The sequence below is a fragment of the Dromiciops gliroides genome, chromosome 4 (genome assembly GCF_019393635.1).
Source record: "Dromiciops gliroides isolate mDroGli1 chromosome 4, mDroGli1.pri, whole genome shotgun sequence".
Lineage (NCBI taxonomy): Eukaryota > Metazoa > Chordata > Mammalia > Microbiotheria > Microbiotheriidae > Dromiciops > Dromiciops gliroides.
This window is the reverse complement of record NC_057864.1, coordinates 120,059,885-120,084,719: the sequence shown is the minus strand read 5'-3', so window position 1 is coordinate 120,084,719 and position 24,835 is coordinate 120,059,885. Positions and strand designations below refer to the sequence as shown.

General features: G+C 35.3%; 1 protein-coding gene across 1 annotated transcript in view; it reads right to left on the bottom strand.

Annotated features, from left to right (window-relative positions):
* Positions 1–1,752: 1,752 nt before the first annotated feature.
* Positions 1,753–24,835, bottom strand: part of RRP15 (ribosomal RNA processing 15 homolog) — a 70,484-nt gene continuing 47,401 nt past the window's right edge. Inside the window, exon 5 of the mRNA XM_043962592.1 lies at positions 1,753–5,555. Within this exon, the coding sequence (XP_043818527.1) occupies positions 5,439–5,555 (117 nt within the window). The 3' untranslated portion in view covers positions 1,753–5,438. The remainder of the gene's footprint in view (positions 5,556–24,835) is intronic.

The window sequence follows — 24,835 nt, the reverse complement described above, 5'->3', positions numbered from 1 at the left end:
TCAATCATACTGACCATTTAAGTAAAATAGAGAAAGTAAATTCTATATCCTCAATTAAGAATATTCCCCAAAGTGAGGCTAATATGTGAAAAAAGTTGCTACGGGCCATATTTATTCATTCTAGTCCTTGACAATCTGCTGTATCCCTGTAACCCTGGTTCAAGTATAGGGCAAATCCCACTATAACAAATATGATTCCAACAAAAAGGTCCCTTTAAACAACAAAAAATCCTTCCAAGTTCCAGGAGATGGCCTATTTATTTCATGCACTCTTTGACAGAACAAATTGCAGTAGAAATTAAGATTTGGATCAGTGGATTTTTTTTTTTAAAGAAGCAATTTAAATTGTGGTTAATGACCGAAAAAAGAAATTAAGAGTTCATTTTGGTCTGTATATAAGCAGTATGATGTAATGAAGAGAACATTAAATTCTGGGTCAGAGGGCCTGGACTGGCCTCCCTGCTCTGCCACTAAGTAACTCTGTGACCTTGGGCAAGTGACCTAATGTCTCTGGACTTCAGTTTTCTCATCTGTAAACTGAGTTAGATGATCTCTAAGGTCTTTTCCAATTCTAAGTCTATAATCTTGTGAAAATAATTTTCTTTTTGCATCAGTGTAGAGAACTCTTGGTGAAGAAAATTCCTCCACCAATAAATAACTGTTCTGCAACTTAAAAGTGAGTTGCAGGGGGCAGCTAGATGGCGCAGTGGATAGAGCACCGGCCCTGGAGTCAGGAGTACCTGAGTTCAAATCCGGCCTCAGACACTTAACACTTACTGGCTGTGTGACCCTGGGCAAGTCACTTAACCCCCATTGCCCTGCAAAAAAAACAAACAAAAAAAAGTGAGTTGCTTAGGGCACCCAGCATCATACTTGCCAGTATATGTTAAAGGTAGGGTTTCTGAACCCAGTTCTTCCTGACTTTGGGACCAAATGTCTATCTACTATGACATATTGCCTTTGAAGATGTTAATTTCATGTACCATAATGTTACTGAGGTTTTTATTCATTTAAGTATAACAAATTATTTTTAAAATCCCTTTCAGGATGAAAAGAATAGATCCACATCTGAACTGTGCCATGGAACATTTACATACAACTTCAAACAAGAGACTATTAAAGACCATAAGAGCCATGATCTGGAACACAAAACAAAGTGTGGGACTTATAAAGTGACTTGCAAAGAACAGAATGGAGAGAGCCAATTAGATGTGTGATGAGTAATTTACATATTTAAGGGCAGTCTGGATAAAGGTGAATAAAATATGTGATGCTGCTTTTAAAGCCCAGTGAAGGCTTTACTGTGCTAATTTGCATGTACCACTAAGAGGATTCGGTAAGGAAATGTCAGCATGCTAGTGCTGCCAAATGCAAGGACAAAGGGCAGCTAGGTGGCTCAAGTGAATAAAGCACCAGCCCTGGATTCAGGAGGACCTGAGTTCAAATGTGACCTCAGACACTTGAAACTTACTGTGTGACCCTGGGCAAGTCACTTATGTATACATATTACATGCATATTTCCCATTAATTTTTGCAAATAATTTGAAGGAAGAGTATATCACTGAAGCTTTTATTTCTAAATCTCTTACCTAAGTCAGACTGCCAGTCTTCTGTGTAGAGAAGAACTACAAGCAAAGCAAACTGGTTCTTATATCTCCACAAAGAGTGGCTCAGTCAAGAGGATGGTCAGGGATCCAAATTTAGCAAAGTCTTAGAGAAAAGAATCCAAGTGCATTTCACTCAGAACATGACTAAATTTCAACAAATTTATTGGTACCAATATTTAGAAAGAAGTTTTACAAAAAGGAAATTTATACAGGGAGGAAAATACATGTATAAAAATGTCAAACTATTCAAAACACACACATATTTAGGTTGACCGATGCATTTTGATCATCTATAAGATTTAGCCCAATCTTCCCCCGGCCAGCCATACTATTGTAAAGTGGGTGGTTAGGGATGGCAGTCGAGTCTACAGCCATGGCTATGTTAGTTGTCTTTATGAATAGACGTACCTTCAAATTCTCCTAACAATGGGCCTACTGATTTATTTAATGTTCTACTTGATGTTACCGAAGCTTTTCCTAACATACTTTTAGTAAAAAATTTGATTAAAATTGTACTTAAGCAGTAATCCAAGAGATTTGAAACTAAATTCAGTACTCCAGCAACTGTATTCTGTCAAATTTTTTGTCTTTTTTTGGATAGAAAACTACAGATGGTCCAAGACCTGTTTATTTCATTTATATAAATTAATTTTTCTACTATTCCCCGCATTTCCCAATATGAAAACTGTGGCTACTGATGAAGCCAGGCAATTTATCAGTAACTTCAAGTTTCAGAGAAATGCCTGAGGCCCTAAAAGTTGTGACTTGTCCAAGGTCACATAACTAGTTACGTGCCAGAGATAGGACTTCAACACAGGTCTTTCTGATTTCAAAGCTAGTCCTCTTTCACACTATGCCACATTGCCCCCTGTACGTGTGAGTGGACAACTTGCCACACCTGATTGTTAAAATGATTTGTTAGAAACATATTTCATGTCAAAAAAGGCATTACTTATTTGGACCTCTAGGTTATTGCTTAATAGATTAACAATAATTGGGGGTAGCTAGGTGGATAAAGCACCAGCCCTGGATTCAGGAGTACCTGAGTTCAAATCCAGCCTCAGACACTTCACACTTACTAGCTGTGTGGCCTTGGGCACTAAATGCTCACTGCCCTGCCCCACTCCCCCACTCCCAGCCACCAAAGTTAACAATAATCAACTAACATTCAATGCTGAGAATGCTTCCTTGTAAATATATAGGCAAAGGAATAAGAAAACCAGCATAATTTGGAAATTGTGATTACCCTTTCCTCAAGTTTTAGAACAAAATAAATCAGCCTCTACCACCATAATGACCTAAAGTACAAAAAAATGTGGTTCTAACATTGATATTCAGATGAATAAATGATTTATTTACAAGAATCTGCCACTGAAATGTGAGAATAAAAATGGATTTATAAAAGGTATCCAAAGCATTAGAGGTAACTAAAGCATTTCCTATGGAAAAAAGTAAAGTAGCCATTCCATTCCCCCTTCCCCCCACTACCATGATTAATGGCTGAATTTGAATCCTTAGTAAATACAATTTTGTGGCATGGATGTAGACAGGAATAGCTAAAAAAACCTTTGGCTCTATTTTCATTTCTTTCATGAAATCCATTGCTAGGTTCATATTCATACCAAGTAGTCTTTCAATTAATCTACACAAATGCAAATAACTTTCAGTGTTTGAGGTAAGACCATTCAAGTACTAGGTGTGTGCTTCACCTAGGAGGTGTCTTATTTTACTTAGTTGATACAGCTTATGTGTAAGTGAGTAGAAGACAAAACTAACACCAAGAGGAGATTTCTAAAGAGTAAGATCTGCTTCAAATTTGAAGGAATACAATTCCCAAATAGTAAATTTCTTCCTTGTTTGAGAGTTGCACAGCTAGTGTCACTTTGAAAAAGGGAAACATGGGTCCTTAAATAGGAATATGTTCTTTCAAAACAACTTTTTGCTGAACAAGAAATTAAAGCTCACCAGCTTCTGGAATGTTAATATGATTTTCAACAGAATACTTGCTTATTTTAAGAGTTCAGTAGTAAGAGAAACCATGTACTTCAAGAATTTAAAAGGACTAAAAAAATAAAAACAAAAAGCTCTGGGTGAGATAAGGAATGTGACACACAAATCAACTATGCCATGTTAACCTATATTAGGACTTCATAATTTTACTTACTGAATTCTAAATATATTAATAGTGACACTGTATTTGCTTATGTTATACTAACAAGATACTATTTCCACAATTTAATGATATGTTAAGTGATCAGAAGTGAGGATTAATGCATCTTGAGCTTTGCTAGTTTAGCCTCTGGATATTCTGGGTGTGTATGTTACTTTATGATAATAAATATCAAGACATGTGCTAATGTGTCTTTAGATACCTAATATCTTTAACACTCAAATGAGCTTGAAAATATAAACATTTCTGCTATTAACATTGAGGTTTTTTGGAAAGATTATGCTATACTACATACCCGATGCAAGTTTTATGGATAACAAAGGAACTATTCTTAGTGGGCAATGATAGAGAATAGAATGGACCTTAAAAACCTGACCCAAGTTGTTGAATATTTCATTAAGGAATTTTGAATCTTTTTAAAAAGCTGGTTGTGATGATAAACAAAACCTTCACAAACTTCCAACTAAACCACTCACAAAGTACAATCTTCCACAAAAGTTAAGAAAAATAGTATGAAAGAGTAATTAGTGCAACTTATACTCTTGTATTCTACAGTTTAAGAGGAATGAAAGCTATGAACTTTTAATTTTAATAATTTAATATCAGCATCATCCTACTTTAGCCCTGGTTCGACCTATATGTAAATTGACCTATAAATCAATTTGATATTTTTAAACTACATAGATCGAATCCTAACTTTTCTTCCACCATTGATAAATACTCGATAGTCAATATCATCTAAATCACTAATCTTTGCAGTTACTACGTATAGTGCATTACGTCAACATTTCTAGTTTTAGAACATTCTCTTTTAAGTCAAATATATCCTTCCTTCCCCCAAACCCAAACAGATTAAGAAAAAAGGAATTGCATACTGCCCCCTGCAAAAATATCCCATCACCTACTCTTCAAGATATTATGTCATTTTTTTTTTAACAAACTGAAACAATGGCTGTCCTGTCTCCAAACTGATTTCATGTTTAAAATAAACCTAGAGAATAATGTGAGAAAGAATCCCTGACTTGCAGGTCTGTAATTTTTTTAAAATTAAATTTCCATGGCTCTCAAATTGAATCACTCAAAGCCAGAACTACAGTTCTAACCTTGCTTTATTACCTATAGTTTTCCTCAGTCTCTCTAAAAGAAAAATGATGCTGAATACAAAAGACATCTACTCAAAATAAGTACACACATACTAACATGTAAAATCACAGACTTTATGTAGCAAAAATTTATTAAAATTAAATATAGGTCATCTTCATTACCAGCAGGCAATGACATTTCTAGGGATATTAATAATTTGGAAATACAAGAACAGATTAACACTCACAACTAATATTTAAACTTGTAATGAAATTGGCAAAATATACTGAGGCAATGTTTTGTTTTGAATATCTAAACAATGTTTTGGGGCAACACTAAAAATTATAACTTTTAGAAAATAGTTTTAGATTTTGATGTAAGCTAAGAAAAAATTAAGTAAAAGAGGACAATTTTGAAGTTGGTAAAAATAAAGGCAGTCTGTTGTTTTCTCTTTAAACAGCATCTGTATTACCACCTCCATATTATAAAACTCATTTAGATAATAAACACTTTAATCCAGAAAAATAACAAGAATTCCAATTTCTCTATGGTGTCATCTGTCAGTCATTTCTGGAGCTTCATTCAGTGTTATCTGGTCCATCACTTTCCTTATCCCAGTCTTTCATTGTTGCTCCCATCATAAAGTCATCACGCAATATGTTCCAGCTTGAGCCCTGCTCTGATTTCCCTTTATCCTGGAAAAAGGAAAAAAAAGAAACAGAACTGAAAATACAATAAAACCCAAATTACAATAGAAGTGTAACAAAAACAAATTGTTGAAATTTGCTTTATTTGTATCCTATGGTCACACATGCAAAAGAATAAAAAAACCTATATGCTAGTAAAACTTATTTTTAATAATCCAATAAAAGACAGATGGAAACAAAACACTTTATTTTTCATGAACTAAAGAGTCAGACCTAGTCATGGCTTCCTTTATTAAAGTCTTTTTTGGCAATCAAAATAGACTCATGATAACATTTATTAACCCCCAGGTGCTAATTCATTAGGAAAAAAAAATTCTGGCACATTATTTGAACAAAAACATGGAGTTAATAAAGTCTTTTTGATCTGGCCCCATATTAAACATTTTACACATATAAATTTTTTTGATTTGTGAATTAAATAAATCTCCTTTTGTAAATTATAACCTTACTACCTAGGCTAATCACAGAACTATATGAAACAAAGCTTTTTCCAAAGGAATTTGAGGTCAACCTTTTATTTTTAAACCATTCAGCACATCAATATCAGTGTATTTCAAACTTGGAAACTACATCAATCTGAGATGAACAGCGATAATATACTAAATAAGGGCAATTCCTCACCTTGTCTCTAAGCATTCAAATGATACCTTATTACAGAGGCCAAGAAATCAGGCGGGCCATTTCATGATACAATAGTACCACCTTGTGGTGTTATTTATGAAATACAATTTATCAAGAACTTGGTAAAAAAGAAAGGAAGTTTTTACAAAGCTATAAAGGCTACATTCTCTATCAGGTACAAAGAAGGTGAAAAAATTTTCTAGGCACGCAAATACATTGATAAATAAAAAAATATATAGCCCTCTTAATTAGTGTAACTTTAGTACGAGACCTTTTTTTGGGCAATGACTGGGACTCATCCACATGAGCTAAAATTTTGTTCAGTTTTATATTAATGAATGTAGTAGCACTACTAATCTGACCCCCCCCCAATGAAGACAATGGTAAATGAGAAAAAAGACCAAACTCTCTCTTTTTCCATACCCTTCTTATGTCAAAGACTCATGCTAGTGAAATAGAAGGGCTAGTTAAAAGGTATGATTTTCCAAATACCAGTTTTCCCAAACCAAATATGAAAACTCTAAGTGGCTGATGGGCATTGCCATGATTAGAGCATGGCTTGAGAAGCAGTGATAAGAGGGCAAGCCTCAGCAATCAGGAAGGTCTGGATTCAATAGCTGCCCCTGAGATGCTGAATCAGTGAGCAAGTCTCTTACCTTTTCACAACACTCCCATGCAATTTTCTAAAAACCAGTTTCAGAACAAGTGTCTAGCAGCACTGGAATAAGTTTCCTTCTGGATTTGAAGCCCCAGACATTGAAAAAAACAAAGATCTGAATCATTTCCCCCAAATACCAACTTAGAAGTTTCCTTCAACTTATACTTACCATAAAAACAAAACAAAAACACCACTACCCACACTCATTCTAAATCTAAATGTATAAATCCATGTTTTATTGTATTTCCATATTTCTAGGAATTGAGTCTTGTGAATAGTAGTGTCAAATGCTATGATGACACCTTGAATTGTATTAAGTGTGAATACTAGAAGAAAAAAAACAGAGAACTAGGCATTTAAATTCCAAGAGATGTTACATAATTCAACAAACATAGAAACATAAAGGCTGCTGTGCCCATATAAGATGAAGAGGCTCGTGCCATGTAAATGAAGAATAATATAGCAAAAACTTCACATTCTACCTACTGCTGTGGCAAAGAACATTTGAATGAGAGCCCAAGGATCTGAGTTGTAGGGACAGCTCTGCTCCCTGCTTATGTGGGGAACAACATGAGAGTCAAGTTCCTTGGAAGTTAAAATGAGAGGGTGGACTTGAGGGTCTGCAAGGCCCACTCTCAGTATACATCCTATAAGGAAGCCTATGACTCACTGCCTTCCTTTCAGGTGACCTGACAAGACAGAATCCTGCTAACATTCAGATCATATTCCAGGTCTCATATCATTTTAACAACAAAAAGTCCTTGTATTCAATATTTAAAGGCACTTCATTAAAAGATACATCTCTAACACATTAGCAGACCAATTATTAAATCCACAGCAAACGATGAAACTTTCAAAGTCAAGTGCCAGTAGGTCCATGGGCTCAGGTGCCAGGAAGGAAGATGAAAGAAATCCAAGTAAGGTGCAAAAAGCAGAGGGACATCTGGAAGACTGTGTCTAGTTTTAGGTACCATAGTTCAGAAAGATCATTAAGAAGCTAAAGAACTCTTACAGTAGGGCAATCAAGAGGATAAAGATCCTTGAGTCTATGTTTATAAAGATCGGTTAAGGAAAGTAGGAATGTATATAGTTAGGAGAAGATTCAGAGTGAAAGTGATAGCTGCTATCAAGTCCTTGATGAGCAGGGCTGTCACATGAAAGAGGAACTAGACTTGGTCTGTTCATGCCCAGAAGATGCTAATAGAGGCAAGATGTAGAACTGCAAGGAGGCTAATTTAGGCCTGACATTAGGAAAAATCTTCCTACTAATTAGAGCAGTCTTGAAAAAGGAATGGGCTGCTACCACAGAAAACAGTGAGTTCTCCATCATAGGTTTTTCTTTTTTTCTTTTCTTTTCTTTTTTTCATCATACATTTTTCAAAGAGAGAATGTTATATTGTAGTTGAGATTCTTTTTTTGGTGATGAGATACACTAGGTACATGCTAAGGTCTCTTATAAGAATAGAATCTTATAATTCTGAGATTTTGAGCCTGAGTATGAGGAAAATGTACTGTACAGTGACTAAAAAGTAGTGAAACCAATGCCATCATTTGACTGATAAACTATTTCTAAAGAAAATCCCCATAATTACTATTTATTTTTTTCATGTTGAGGTATACAATATATGTACACTGACAGGCAATACAATGTGACTTCCAGCAACTATAATATCAATTTCAATCACATGGTGTCTCGATATAGAAAGCTGGGAAGTATACAAATAAATATGCATCAGGAACATATTACTGCAAAACTTCAGGTAGAAAGAGACCCTAGTAGACACCTATTCCAACCTAAACTCCTCCAGAAAATCCCTGAATTCAACAAATGGTTATTCAATCTTTGTTTAAAGATCTCCAGTGAGAGGTAAACCACTACCCTCCTAGGCAGTTCATTCATCTTTAGGATAGTTCCCATTGTTAGAAAATTTTCATAAGCTCAAGCCTAAGTTTGTCTTCTCAACAAGGTCTAAGTAAATGACTCCTAGTTCTACCATCTGGAACCAAATTAATTTCTCCTACAGAACAAGTTATACATAGCTTTTAAAAATACCTTTCCTGAGTATCTTCTTCTTCATGCTAAGCAATCTCAGTTCATTCAACCACCTCATATGGACAACAGGTTTATATATGGAAGAAATCTAAGGGAACAACCTAGTCTAATACCTTCATTTTACAGAGGAGAAAACAGACGCCTATAAAAGTTAAGTAACTTGCCCAACATTATACCAATAGTAAATGGAAGACCTGGGATTTGAATCTAAGTCCTCTGACTTTAAATCTAGCAAGAATCAAGGTCCTTAATCATTCTGGTTGTCTTTCTCTGGATATTTTCCAATTTCCAGAACTAAACACCATAATCCAGATGAGATTTGACCATAGCAAAGCAGAAAGGAAAGAAGAAAACAATCATTTATTTAGTGTCTGCTACATAACAGGAACTGTGAGAATATTACTCTCATTTGATCCTCACAATGACCCTGTGAACTTAGGGAACACAATTTCAGAGTTGAGGAAATAGACCTAAGGTTAAGTGACTTACCTAGGATCACAGGACTAGTGTCTGGGGCCAGATTTGAACTCACATCTTGCTAATTCCAGACCAAGTACTCTATCTACTGTACTACCTAGCTAGTGAACTAATAAAAAATAAATCCTTATTCCTGTAAGCTATACTTCTCTTCATGTAACTGTAATGATTAGAATGCCACCTGCTGGAGACTTACTGTAGAAAAGCTTCACCATAAGGAGAAGGCCTCTGAGGGCAAGCCATGTGGTCAAGGTCCTTGGCGTCAGGAAGTGACGTTTGCTCGTCAGGAAGTGACGTTTGCTCGTCAGTACTGTCTATCAAGGCTACCAGCCAACCAACTTGAGAAGCCTCCCATTTCTGGGAGGAGGACACAAAGGAGGAAGTGGATGCTGGTGGGACTGTACTTCCTTTTTGGCTGTGAGACATCGGCATGGTGGCAGGGAACTTGAGAAGTGGGAGATTAGGAAGGCTAGGATTGCCAGTTATAAGAAATCTCTTCTCAATCTTTCTCTTTTACTATCTTTCAATAAATCCTTAAAAAAATTTCTAAACTCATTTATCAGTGATTTTAGTCAGTCCCCCCCTCGTCCCTCACACACACATTTTAATTTTTTTTTTTTTTGGATTACTGTATCACTATATTAACTCACACTGAACATGCAGACTGCATTTTAAGGTATATTCTTTTTAAGATAAAAGACTGGATTTTTTTTTAATCTAAACATGCTCCCTTCATCTTATGCTTAGGAAGCTATTTTTTTTTCCACTCAAGCCTAACACTATCCTTATTAAATTTCAGAGGCAACTTTAGCAGATAGAGAACTAGCCTTGAAGCCACAAAGACTTAGAGTCCAGTTCTAGCTCTGATATATACTGGCTGCATAACCTTGAGCAAGGCATTTAACATCTCAGTGCTGCATTGATAGAAGTTTCCTTACTCAGAAATTCTATATGCCAATGAAACCTCAAATTCAGTTATCCATTAAATTTCATCTTATTATTATTCATCTTATTTCAGCCCAATGTTCTAGACCAGAGGTATCAAACATGCTGCAGGTGGCAAGTGGCCTGCAAAATTACTGATTATGGCCTGAATCAGAATAAAATGTAATTGGGGAACATTTAGGAAAATAAATAAATACACAAAACAACAAAGATAACATTAATTTGTGGTTTTCTAAGTCAAGATGTGGCCCCCCAGGGATTTGTTTCTATTTGAGTTTGATTCTAGACTGCGTGGAGACATATTTAAAAAAAAAAAAACCACAAAACCAACCAACCTTCTTTTCTTTCTTTTTTCCTTTTTTGGTGGGGCAACAAGGGTTAAGTGACTTGTCCACAGTCCCACAGCTAGTAAGTGTCAAGTGTCTGAGGCCAGATTTGAACTCAGTTTCTCCTGAATTCAGGCCTGGTGCTTTATCCACTAAGCTACCTAGCTGCCCCCTAGTTTTTGTTAGAATATAAGAAATTAATATTTTCCTCTAATGTCCTTTTCAGGCTCCTAGAAAAAGCACCTTAGAAAGCTGGTGATGGGATACTGGCCAAAAAAAAAGTTTGTTGTTGTTTTTTTTATTTTTAAATAGAAAGTTTCTCTGATAGGTCTCATTTCTCAAATATATAGAGAACTGAATCAAATTTATAAAAATATGAGTTATTTCCCAACTGATAAATGTTCAAAGGATATGAACAGTTTTCAGAAGAAATCAAAGCTATCTAGTGATATGAAAAAATGCTCTGAATCCCTACAAAGAAATACAAATTTAAAAAATTCTGAGGTACCACCTCACATGTATCAATTTCACTAAAATGACAGAAAAGAAAAAATGACAAATATTGGAGATGTGGAAAAATTGGAACACTGTTGGTGGAGTTGTGAACTGATCCAACCATTCTGGAGAACAATTTGGAACTATGCCCAAAGGGCTATAAAACTGCATACTCTTTGACCTAGCAACACTACCACCGGGTCTCTATCCCAGAGAGATCAAAGAAAAAGGAAAAATACCTACATGTACAAAAATATCTATAGTAGCTCTTTTTGTAGTGTCAAAGAATTGGAAATCAAGGAAATGCTAATCAGTGGGAGAATGGCTGAACAAGCTGTAGTGTATGATTGTGATGGAATATTAGTGTGATATAAGAAATGAAAAGAACTGATGAGCAAGACAGTTTCAAAAAAGCCTGGGAAGATTTATATGAATTAATGCAAAATAAAGTAAGCAGAATCAGGAGAACATTTTACACAGTACAGGAATATTATATGATGATCAAAAATGAGAGACTTAGCTACTATGATGCAAGTGTGAGAACTGGAGTGATGCCCCGCTGCTAGAGAGATACTATAGGAAAGCTCCACCATGAGGAGAAGGTGTCTGAGGACAAGCCATGTGGCTTGGAAGGTCAGTTCCTTGGCATCAGGAAGTGATGTTTGCTCATGGGCACTGTCGATCAAAGCTACCAGCCAATCAGCTTGGAGCTCTGTGTGTGTGTGTGTGTGTGTACGGACTGTTTTCGTGTTCCAAAGAGGCTTGTGGGATGAAGAAGGGTCTTTCTCTCCCTCTCTCTTCTCTCCTCTCTCCTCTCCCTCTCCCTCTTGCCTTATGCTCCTTAATAAATGCTTATAAGTCTAAACTCTTGTTAAAGCTTCTAATTTATTGGTGACCACTCATTAGAATTTTAGACAGCCTAGCTAGAATTTTAGGCACTTTCCAGACAGCAACTATTCACAAGACAATTCCAAAGGACTTAACAATGAAAAATGCTATCCACCTCCAGATAAAAAACTAATGGAGTTGGATACAGACAGAAGCATATTTTAAAAAATTTTCTTTTATTTTTCTTGTTTTATTTTTGTTTTGTTGCAACATGGCTAATATGGAACCATATTGTGCATGATTTCACATGTGTAATTGATATAATATTTCTTGCTTTTTCAATGGGTGAGGGAGGGGCGGAAGGGAGAAAATTCAAAACTCAAAATAAAAAAAAATATTAAAGGGGCAGCTAGGTGGTGCAGTGGATAGAGCACTGGCTCTGGATTCAGGAGGACCTGAGTTCAAATTCGGCCCCAGACACTTGACACTTACTAGCTATGTGACCCTGGGCAAGTCACTTAACCCCCAATTGCCTCACTTAAAAAAAAAAGTATTAAAAATATTTTTTAAAAAAAGAAAGCTGGTGATGACAAGTTGAGGATAATCAATCAATAAACATTTATTAAGCACCTATTACGTGCCAGATACTCAGCCAAGTGTTCAGAATAAAAAAGAAGCAAAAGACAATCCCTGCCCTCAAAAAAGCTTACAATCTTTTCTTTGGGAAATGGATTAAGGATGATAACAAAGACTAATTTAATCTTGTTCAAGTCACTGTCACCTTGAGCTCATAGGCAGCTAAGATGTACCCATCTCTCTAGAGAAAGGAGTAAGATATCAATGGAAGGGAAGAGATTTCTTGATTTAATTCCAGGAGTGGGGGAGTGGTCCAGGAGGAATAGGATGATAAAGTCCTTATTCAATTCTGAAATGTTAACTCAGATTGTATTTTAAGATATTTTTTACTTGTTCAAGAATCCTGTTACTGGAATTATTTCCTTTTGTATCTTCAGAATGTTATTCTTGAGTTTTCCATACCTCCTTGGCTTATTTCACTGGAAAATTCCTATTTATCCTTCTTCCATATCTTTATAAATGTACTCTCCCTAAATCTAGAGTGTATGTTACCCATTCCATTTTCTGATGTATTTCATGAAAGAGATAAAGTGTAAGAATCTGAATAAGTTCATTAACAACAAATCATGTCAAGATAACTTACTTGCTTCCTCCCACCCCCCAGCAAAAAAAAAAACAAAAAAATAAAAACACCAAGATTACTAAACTAATAAGTCAGAGAAATATGCTGAATGTAGCATTTTTGGATTTCAATAGGCAAATAACGAAGTCTCTCACAAGATCTTCATGGATGAGATAGAAAAATATAGACTGCATGGTAATAAGGTTAGTTGGAGAACTAAACTCAGAGTGGTAATTAATGGACTGATAATAACCTAGAGGTAGATCTTTAGTACAGTGCCCCAAGGAGTGATCCATTACCTTGTTCTGTTCAAGATTTTTATCAACAACTCAGATGTAGGCATAGATGGCATGCATATCAAATTGGTAGATGAGGAAAAGCTGGAAGATAACAGCTAATACACTAGATGACAGAACTAAAGGATCTAGATGGCAGGCTGAAACTAGTAAGATGAAATATAATATGGATAATAGTTAAGCATTACAATCTAAACACTTCCATCAATAAAAGAATAAATAAATGAATTGGATATGTAACTAAAAAGTAAAAAAAAAAAAAAAGGAAAAGCAACTTAACACCAAAGTAGAAATTCTAGAATCAAATATTTTATCAAAACTGAATTGATAAATAAACCTAGTAGTTTCTTAAATTAATAAAAGAATAAAAGTCTCAGTCAAAAAAAGGAAAACCAAACTATATCAAAAATGACATGAATAAATAATATAAGAAATAAAGAAAATTCCAATTATATGGTAACAAAGCTACTAACAATCATAAAGTGGATGAATACATTCAAGAAATATATTATTAGGGGCAGCTAGGTGGCGCAGTGGATAGAGCACCGGCCCTGGAGTCGGGAGTACCTGAGTTCAAATCCGGCCTCAGACACTTAACACTTGACTAGCTGTGTGACCCTGGGCAAGTCACTTAACCCCAATTGCCTCACTAAAAAAATATATATATATATATATATTATTTGAATAACCCAGTATCAGAAAAAGAAATTGAATAAGCACTAAATGAACTCCCAATGGAGGGGGAAGGAGTGGAGGAGAGTAGGGATTTACAGGTAAAATTTATCAAACTTTTAAAGAGCAATTAACTGCAATATTACAAAAAACTGGAAAAGGGACCCTTCCACACTCTTTCTAGATATAGTCTTAATACCTAAACCAGAGATAGAAAAAGAAAATCCTGTACTCATATTCCTAATGAACATTGATACAAAAAATTAGATAAAATGTTCAAGAATAGGTTACAACAATATATGGAGAGTTGGTTCAACATAATAAGATTTTATTAGGAATAAAATCAACATATAGTTGCTTTAAGAAAAAAGGCTTTTGGGCAGCTATGTAGCACAACTGAGGAGAAAAACAAAGCAAAGAAGAAACAAAACTATCACTTTATTATGCAGATCACTTGATGGTATATCTGTCAAACTATGAAAACTCAATTAAAATTAATTGAAACAATAAGCAAAGTTCCAGGGGAAAAAAAGAGTTAAATCATCAGCATTTTTGTTATGTTACCAATGAAACCTGGCAACAAGAAAATCCATTCAAAATAACTGCAAAGGGGCAGCCAGGTGGTGCTGTGGATAGAGCACCGGCCCTGGAATCAGGAGTACCTGAGTTCAATTCTGGCCTCAGACACTTAACACTTACTAGCTGTGTGACCCTGGGCAAGTCACTTAACCCCAATTGCCTCACTTAAAAAAAAAAAAGAAGAACATCATTCTGAAAAGGGGTCAACAAAATGGCCAAAGAGGTCTATAACACACACACACACACACACACACACACACAAATAAATAAATAAACAAACATACAAACAAAATAACTGCAAAATTTGTAAAGTACCTAGGGGTCTACCTACTAAAGCATAGAGGAACAATTACAAACCACTCTTACAGAAAATACAGACCTAAATAATGAGAAAAATAATAATCACTTATGGGTAGGCCATACCAATATAATAAAAATGACAATACCAACAAATTAATTTACTTAGTATTTTTATCAATCAAATTACCAAAGGAAAACAACAAAATTCATCCCGAGTGGAAAAAGGTCAAGAACCACAAAGGAAATAATGAAAAAAAGTTAGGAAAAAAAAAACCAGGAACCTAGAATTACCACATCTCAAACTATAGCTAATCATCAAATAGAGAGGTTGATCAGTGGAATAGATTAGGTAAACAACATACACAGTAGCCGAAAGTTCAGTAAATCCAAAGACCAAGGCTATTGAGGTAATGACTATTTGACAAAATATGATGAGTAAAAATGGAAATCAGTCTAACAGCATTTAAGTATAATCCAATACATACCATATACCAAGATAAGGCCCAAATAGCTGCATGACTAAGAGTAACATTATAAAGAAATTAAATGAGGAAAAAAAAAAGAAAAAAAATTCTGGGTAGAATTCAGGGCCAAACAAGGAAATGAAAATCACAAGAGACAAAATAAACGAATTTGATTATTTACAAGTTTTGGGTTTTTTTGGGGGGAGGGGGCAATTAAAATTAGAAGGGAAACATGTAACTACAATGAAGTGGGAAAACATTTTGCATTAATTTTCTGATTAAGGTTTCACATCCAAGATACATAGGATGTTTCAAATGACTTAATGCAGTTTTAAGTTATTAAAGCTTAAATCTTTAACTAGACTTTTAAGGACTTTATAAGCAACTGGTTCAATTTTATAAGAACAAGAGCCATCACTGGAAAGATAGATGGTCAAAGGATATAACCAAAAAGTTTCCAATGTAAGAAATTCAAGCTATCAATAACAATATGAAAAAATGCACCAATTCACTAAGAATTGGAGAAATGTAAGCAGAGACAACCCTTGCATTTCCAATTCATACCCATGAGACTGTTAAAGATGGCAAAAAGGAAAATGGCAATTTTTTGGAGGGGCTGTGGGAAAATAAGTCCACTAATGCATTACTAGTGGAGCTAAGAATTAACTCGGCCATTCTAGAAAACAATTTAGAACAATGTCCCTAAATCTATTAAATAATAGGCCTATACTCTAAGGAAATAAAAGGAAGAAAGGACCCATACATACAAAAATATTTATATAATTTCTTTTTGCAATAGAAAAGAACTGGAAACTAAAGCAGAGCCCACCAATTAATGTAATACCACTATGCAATAAGAAAGGATGAAATCAACAGTTTCAGATAAACTTGGAAAAGAACTGTGTGAACTGATAACAGAATGAAGTAGAATCAGAACAATTTATACAACATTATAAAGAAAAACAACTGTGAAAGACTGAAGAACTCTGATCAATACCATGATCAACTATGATTAGAGGAGAGGGATGAAGCTTGCTAATTTCCTCCTGACAAAGAAGTAATAGACTCAAGAAGCGAATGAAATATATATATTTTTGGACAATGTTTTACTCAATTACACATATGTTAAGAGTTTTATTTTTATGATGTGGGAGGTAGGGAGAAGGAAGTAAAGAATGGGAAAGGATAAGGTAGCACCCCCTAATTCCCCCAAAAAGAAATGAGGGTCACCAAAGCATTGTTTTTTAATAGAACAAGAAAAGGAAAGAAAGAAGTCTCCACAAGCTGGTTAGCTCTGAAAGCTACATATATGTTGATCTTATATTCTTAAAAAGAAAAGCAACATGTACATTTTAGATTTTTGCAGTTTAATGTACAATACTGTTTTTGTGTTCTAATAAGTATATGTAAATACTAATTCTATTTGGTGTTTATAATAAAAATAGAAAGAATAAAAAGAATATGGCAAATATAAAGATAAGAAATTTATATAGTATTTCCTATTATTTTGTAGTCACTTTGATGAAATCAATTAATATATATTTTAGAAAACACACTAGAATTTAGTTAAATGTGATGTCTGTGAGTTATTTCAATAAAAATCAACTCAGTCATTTGGTAAGGAACACATATGCAATTTATTTCAATTTCCATGGGGGGAAAATTAATTTGTCTTATAGCAACATTTCCAGAATATATCTCCCTAAAAGAATAAAGTTTGCTTAGAAAAAGATAAAACATGGATAGATGGCTAGATAAGAGGAAGGGGATACTTCCTCCCCTAATAAATGTTGGAAAGTTCATGATATATCTTATACCATAAAAGGTTCATACAGAATGATGGGGTAAAATCCCCAAAAGATCTTGTTATATGTTAATATTTAATACTTTAAAAATTTGGTGAGAACTCCTTTTATCCTCCCTTTCTCATTTTTAAAGGAAAAGTTAGACTCAAGGCACTGATTCTAACACTAAAAATCATAAACTCCTAGAGGTAGGACCTAAAAGAATTAAGATTATTATTATCAAACCATTTGCTACCAGCCTAAGAATTCTAAGAAAAATGACAATACTAGGACGTTGGACCACACTGGTAATTTGCTCCCATCAGATGGGAAGTTGTTCTAACAACTAAGTGTAGAAAGTTACAGTGAAAATTTAGCAGGACCAATAAACTATGCTTGAGTTTTGCTTAGGAAAAACAAAACAAAACAAAACAACACCCTACACTCATGCTCACTGACCTCAAGCAACCAATATGATTGCTGTAACACCAACTGAAACACAAACCCAGGCAGGACTTCAATGAAAGTCAGATGCTACAGGACCACAAAATAATACCGCCCCCCCGCAACCCCAGTCTTGGCTTCATATATTTAATTAGAATAATATAAGCAGCTTATATCTATTGAAAAGATGAAGCCTGACCTTCTAAAAAAACTGTTCATCAGTGACACCCAAAACAATATTCTTTCTACTTCGTAGTATAAAAGGTTTTTGTTTGTGCACATAGATTTTGGCAAAGCAAACTTAAAACGCAAATTTGGGCTTAATTTATTAAGCTTTCATGAAACAAGAAATTCATTTCTACTATGAATGAAGAAATAAAATTAAATACTGGAAAAGAAGCAATAAATCCACTACTATATTTAGCAATTAGAACAAGTTAATTTCATTATATTTTCACTCCACAAATGCCTTTCATTTTTTAAGGTATAATCCAGTATGCTCTAAATAAGAAAACTGGTTCTTAATACTTGCTAAATCAGCTTTAGTACCCATTATAAGATTTTACCAAGTGCTTTACAGCTACTATCAAATTTGACATCAGAATCTGAAGTCCATTCTGAAAACTCCCCTTGATAATATGGTATCCCCTTTATTAACCACACACTCATAAAAAATAGGCATGAACTACAGCTATATTCAATAATATGAACATCAATGTATATAAGTGAGCAACATAATATGAAATCCCATTAGTTTAAAATGTATAGGGGATGTGGATCTGAATTATGTGAGAATGCATATTGGGGTGGGGGTGGGGGGTTACTTGTTTCTGTGATACCACATGAAGATCTTAAACAAAAATTTTCTATCAAAGAGTTCTCTGTGGTGGTTTTCCAGTTGTCTTAGATCATTTTTCCTGTCCTTTCCTCCCCTCTATCTACTTTTAATTTTTGCCCTCCTGTTGCACTTAGCTGGCTTTCTGGGCAACAAGCCCATTCTGGCTTCATTTTTTGTTTACTGTTTGTATAACTTCCCAGATTCTATTTTAAGTTCACTAAGGCACCAAGAAAGCTACAAAAGACTTCAGTAGATGATACCAGGGGGAAGGGGAAAAGGTTGGAGGAGGTCCAGGCCAGGATGAAAAACACACCTCCAAATTATATTAATTTTAGCAGTACCTTAAAAATAGAAGTATAGATAGACTTAAGATGGTGAAGTAGTAATTAGATGGGACTACAAATCAGGAGACCAGGGTTATAAACTCATGGCCATGGCATTCTTCTATCTAAGTCACTGACTCTCTGGGGCTTGGTTTCTTCATCTAGAATGTGAGGAAGTTGGACTAGAAGAAGCCCCTTCCAATTCTAAAATTCTGTGACCTTAACCTCTTAATATAATATTACATTTAAAGAAACTAACTCTACCTTGTTCAGAATTCAGTACTGTTGAAAACACGTTTCTTTTATTGTGGATACAGAAAAGAATAATAATTGATTTCTACCATTGCCCTTTCCCCCCCTTCTTCAGAGGGTCACAATACAGGTTGTCATTGTGTGGGTCCTAAAATAAGTTACTGAATTTCACAGGCCCAACTTCCCAAAGGGAAGGCCATCACTTCAATCCATTACTGATAATATTCTCTTAATAAGAATAACTACAGGTTGAAATGATCAAGATACCTTTCCCAAGTCAAATGAAATAGCAATCGGGACAAAATACAATGCCAAATAAAACTTTCAATGCCACAAATGCTTTGTAAATCTTAAATGTGATACAGAATTTGATGTTATGCTGATAACACATCCCCCATCAGCCTCCTTGAGGGGTTCTTTTGTTTAATGACATGTAAGGATAGGTAGGAAGAACTATCTTCACGGATAGTCTTCGTTTCCCTTGAATTCCCTTAGTCCCTACCCTAATAGTCACAGTTCATACCACCTGAATAAACTGGGAATCATCAAGTTCAAGCCTTTAAGTGAATGGAAGTTATGATGAAAATACTACATTAATCTTATGGCCACATACATAGGTACTTTGGGGCAGCATCCAAATACCTCCCAGTTAATAAATTTTGTTTATGCTGAGGGCCTATACAGGGACAAATATGAGGGATCCCCATTCTTAGGCTATTATAAGAAATAAAGACTTATCAGTTAGTTTAGCATCACAGAACTGTAACATGCTGTATTTTCTCTATCCTATACCTTTAGACAAGACCATACTTAAGTGTAATGTAATACCATAAGTTTCGGCTGACTGATTCTAAAAGAAACTGGACATCATTAAAAGCATAGAAAATCAAATATACAGTCATGTCCCAACTTGTGGTTAATCAGGTTGACAAAAACCCCACCTCCTTAGATGAAGCATTACAAAGGACAGTTAATACACAAAAGCAATTTTAAAAGGAGGAAATACATTGGGTATAAGTGGGAAGAGATATGGTTCAGGCATCTAAGTGAGCCAGCAGGGAATATAACCAAGGCAATGAAGAAATAAAGGACGAGAGACATGATTGGAACGAAGTCAGAAATTGGGAGTTCTGACCCAAACGGATTGAGATGAACCCCCAAATTAGCGCAGTCCTGAGAAGATAGGGGTATCTGTGAAGAATAGGACTGAAATTAGTGGAGCAAAGTCTCAGTGGACAGGCTCAGAGGTAGAGGGAACAAGAGCTAGGGAAGTCCTAGGCAAAGGATGGGGTTAATGATGAACAGAGCTAAGCAAGAGCCTTATATACTAAATGACTTGGAGAATGTCTATGCAGGTTTTCACAGTGTTAAGGTGTTAAGGTAGGAGTTTCCTTAAAAATGAATGGATACTGCGACATGATAGTGATGTTCTCAGGAAACTTCATGCACAGTATGATCATATTTCTTTAACGAACTTTTTTTTTTCTTTGATCAGTCATAGTTTTCATGTTTTTAGCTCTTCTCAATGGTGTTTGTTTACTGTGACAGGGACTCCAGGTACTGTTTCTTCATTAACAATTTGGGGGTGGGGGTGGGGGTGGGGGTGGGGGAGGGAGCATGATATGGAAAGTGGGAAGAGCCAAGATGAGAGTAGAAGGAAGCAATGCAGCAGCTGAGCTTTAGTCAAAAACTCTCCCAAACAAATCAATGAAATGTACCAGATCAAATTCTGATGAAGAAATCCAGAAAAAGTCATAGTGAGCCCTCTGTCTGACTCAGGTTGGCACAGAGAGACAGAGAGGTCTGCAAAAACTGAGAACAGGGTAGAGACATAAGCAACTGACCCAAGGAGAACTGGGAAAGGCCGGAAACATAAAAGGAGGTCTGAGACACATATAGCGCGCACCTGCAGACTTATACTGAGAAACTGCAATGGTGATAGGTAGCAACTGGCAGCTTCGCTGCCTACTAGTCAATCCTGAGAAGATTCTGGAGAAGAAAAGCAAACATATAGCATTGCCTTTCTGAGGTGGGGAGGTCCTGGGCAGTGTACTGAAAAAAGGATGAAGTTCAGAAGCCAGCAGTAGCAGTGGTGTGGCTCAGACCCCAAGTCTAGAGCAGGATCTAACTTCCAGCATCCAGCCAAACCAGCAGAGGAATAGCCAAGGCAGGAAATCCAAACCAAAGCGGAGCCTGCCATTCTGCCACTTCGAATCAACAGTTTTCCATCTGGCTGATAAGAGGTGAAGTCTATCAGAATTTGATGAGTACACAGATCCAAACCCAAGTCAGGAACTTGCAGAGCTCATACCAGGGGAAGAGCAATCAGACTGTGCCCTGAATCGGATCCCTATGAGAATACTAATAAAGTTTGCAAGTCCCCAGCCTATCCCTGAGATCCAGGAATAACATAATATTCAATACCACAAGAAAACAGGAACACGATCATCCCAGAACTTTCCTACCTAAGTTCACAGCGCCTAGCTCTAACATCAAGTACAAAGTCAGTAAATGTACTAGAAAAATGGGCAAAAAAACCCAAACCCATCATAACAAGCTATTATGGTGGAAGCAAGTCTCAAGACACAAATGCAGAAGAGAATGACTTCAAAAATCATACAAGCAATCCCTCAGAGAAAAACATAGCTTGGGAACAAAACTCAACTAGAATTCCTGGAAGATATGAAGCAAGAGCTTAAAAAAAATGTTCAAAAATGTTTTCATAAATGAAGTAAGAGTGCTTGAGGTAAAAAATGGAAAAGAAATGAGAGTTATGGAAGGATTGGAAAGTGAATTAACAGCTTGGCATGAGAGGTTCAAAACCCTACCCAAGCAATAAAGTCTCTGAAATTTAAAATGCACCAAACAGAAACCCTATACTCCATAAGGCAACAAGAAATATTAAAACAAAGTCAATAGAATGAAAAAAAAATTAAAGAAAATGTCAAATATCTCATAGCAAAAAGTGACTTGGAAAAATAGATCAAGAATAAAAAAAGAATCATTGGACTATCTGTACACTATGACCAAAATAAAATCCTAGATATCCTAATTCAAGAAATCTTAACAGAAAACTGCCAAGATCTCTTAGAACCAGAGGGCAAAATGGAAACAGAAAGAACCCACTAGTTACCTCCTGAAAAGAACCTCTGAATGAAAACTCCAAAATGAAAATTCTCATGAACATCATAATCAAAATCCAGAATTTCCAGGCAAAATAAAAAATACTTCAAGCAGCCAGAAAGAGAGAATTCAAGAACTGAGGAGCCATAGTCAGGATCACACATGATTTAGCAGCTACTATTACTAAGCAGCAGAGAACTTGGAATGTAATATTCTAAAAGGCAAAGGACATGGCTTTATAGCCAAGAATAACTTAGTCAGAAAAATTAAGTTTAATCCTACAGGGGAGAAAATGGACTTTTAATAAAATAGAAGCATTCCTGATGAACAGACCAGAGCTATGGAGAAATTCTGAAGTTCAAACACAAAAGTGAAAAGAAACATAAAAAGATAAATGAATGAAAAGGACTAAACAAGGATAACTTGCTTATATTCAAATATGAGGAAATGATACATGTGTCCTCTCTGACTCCTATCAACATCAGATTTCACAGAGGGAGTTCAATTCTGTTAAGTCTCAATGATCTTAAGGAAAGAATGGAAAGAAAAAGGAAGAGAAATATGCTAGAGGGGGAAAAGAAAGGGAGGTTAGTGAAAATTGTCAATCAGAGTGAACAAGTAAATATTTATACAAACAAGGCAGAGGGGGTGAGGGGAAGTGGCTGACAACTGAAACCTCACTCTCATCTGCAATGGTCAAAAGAAAAAACATAATGTGTGCATGTGCGCAAATGTACAAAACCCATTTTACTTAACAGTAAAATAGAACAGAAAAGGGGAGGAGGGAGAATTAGAGTAAGAGTAGATCAAGGAGAGGATGAGTACTAAGCAAAACAAACTTAAAGATATACAAAAATATTTATAGCTCTTTTTGAGATGCCAAAAGATGGGAATTTGAGGGATTGCCCTTAAACTGGGGAATGGATGTTATGGTATATCAATGTGATGGAATATTATTGTACTGAACTATGATCAATGTAATGATTATTCCAGAGGACTCATGATGAAACACCCTCCTTACCTCCTGAGAGAGATAAGTAAAGGATTCAAGAATGCAGAATGAGACACTTCCTCCTGTTCTCAATTTGGGGAAGAGAAAGAGGAGGGCTAGGAGGGTAAACAGTTGGATCTTGGCTGATTAAAAAAAAATTAAAAAGAAAAACAAAATATAAAGTGAACTGGCTCTGGAATCATAGGAAGAGGGTTCATATCCTGCCTCTGATGATTAGTCCTTGTGTGACAGGACTGGTTTTAAAAATCTTAATGTATATCCCCAGAAAATCCTGCAATTAAAAGTACTGGTGTTAGCTTGCTTTCAAATCAGATAATTTAGATCTCTAAAGTAAAGGCAAATAAGGCAAATTTAGACATGAAAATATCATTTAGTTGACCAATACAAAATTAAAAATACTCACACATTAGGAAAAATAAAGAAACACAATGTACACTTTTCAGTTCCTTAAAATGGTAATAACAAGACCTAATGAACAGTTTCTAACATATGCCACAACTTCATTTATTTATAATTACCAAGGAAGGGCATATTCTGGACAAGTATATTTTGCCAGATAATGAAAATTTAACTCTGAAAATGCCAAAAAGTTAACATATTTCCCTTACTGTCACAAAATAAGAATCACAATATCTCAAACTTGGGAAGATGACAGAGGCTAAAAAGTCCAACTTAAAGAGAAATCCTCTCTAGTACCACATACCTAAGAAGTAGTCTGTCTCATCACTGCCTCCATGAGGCACTAAGTGGCACTGTAGATACAGTACCAGGCTTAGAGTCAGGAAAATCTGAGTTCAAATCCTACTTTTGACACTCACTAGTTATGTGACCCTGGCCAAGTCACTCTGTCAGTTTTCTCAACTATAAAATGGGGATAATAAAAGTACCTACTTCCCAGGGTTATTAAGGACCAAAAAAGATATTTGTAAAGTGGTTAGCAAACTGCCTGGCACGCAGTTGGTGCTATATGAATTATCTTTTCTCTCCTACCCTTCCCAAACCAACCATGCATAAATCTCTCTAAATAGTATTCAGCTACAAAGTATAGTATAATGAAAAGAGTGTCAGATTTTGAGCCAGAGTCCCAGACTAGATTCTAGTTATACTGTTCATTTCCCTCCATGACCAATTTGTTTATTTTAAAAATCCATTTATTAAAAGTCTGAAGGGGCTGTGTAAAGAAAGGTACCCTAATATATTGTTGGTACAGCTGTCAAGTGGTTCAATCATTCTGGATATCCGTTTGGAATTGTTCAAAAAATTAACTAAAATTGTCCATATGCTTTGATGTAGCGATCCCTCTATTGGGCATGTGCTCTAAGCAAATAAAAAAACCCCAAAGATTCAATATATATTAAAATATTTACAACAACTCTGTGGAGGCAAAGGATTATAAACAAAGTAGATATCCATTAGGTAATGGGTAAAATATTATGGTTATACAAACATAAAGGAATATTCTTGTGAAATAAGAAATAATGTATTGAATGAAAAATTCAGAGAAATACGGGACAATTTATAAGAACTGATGCAGCAAAATATGCAGAACTCTTAGTTCTGTACACAATGACTTGTATAAT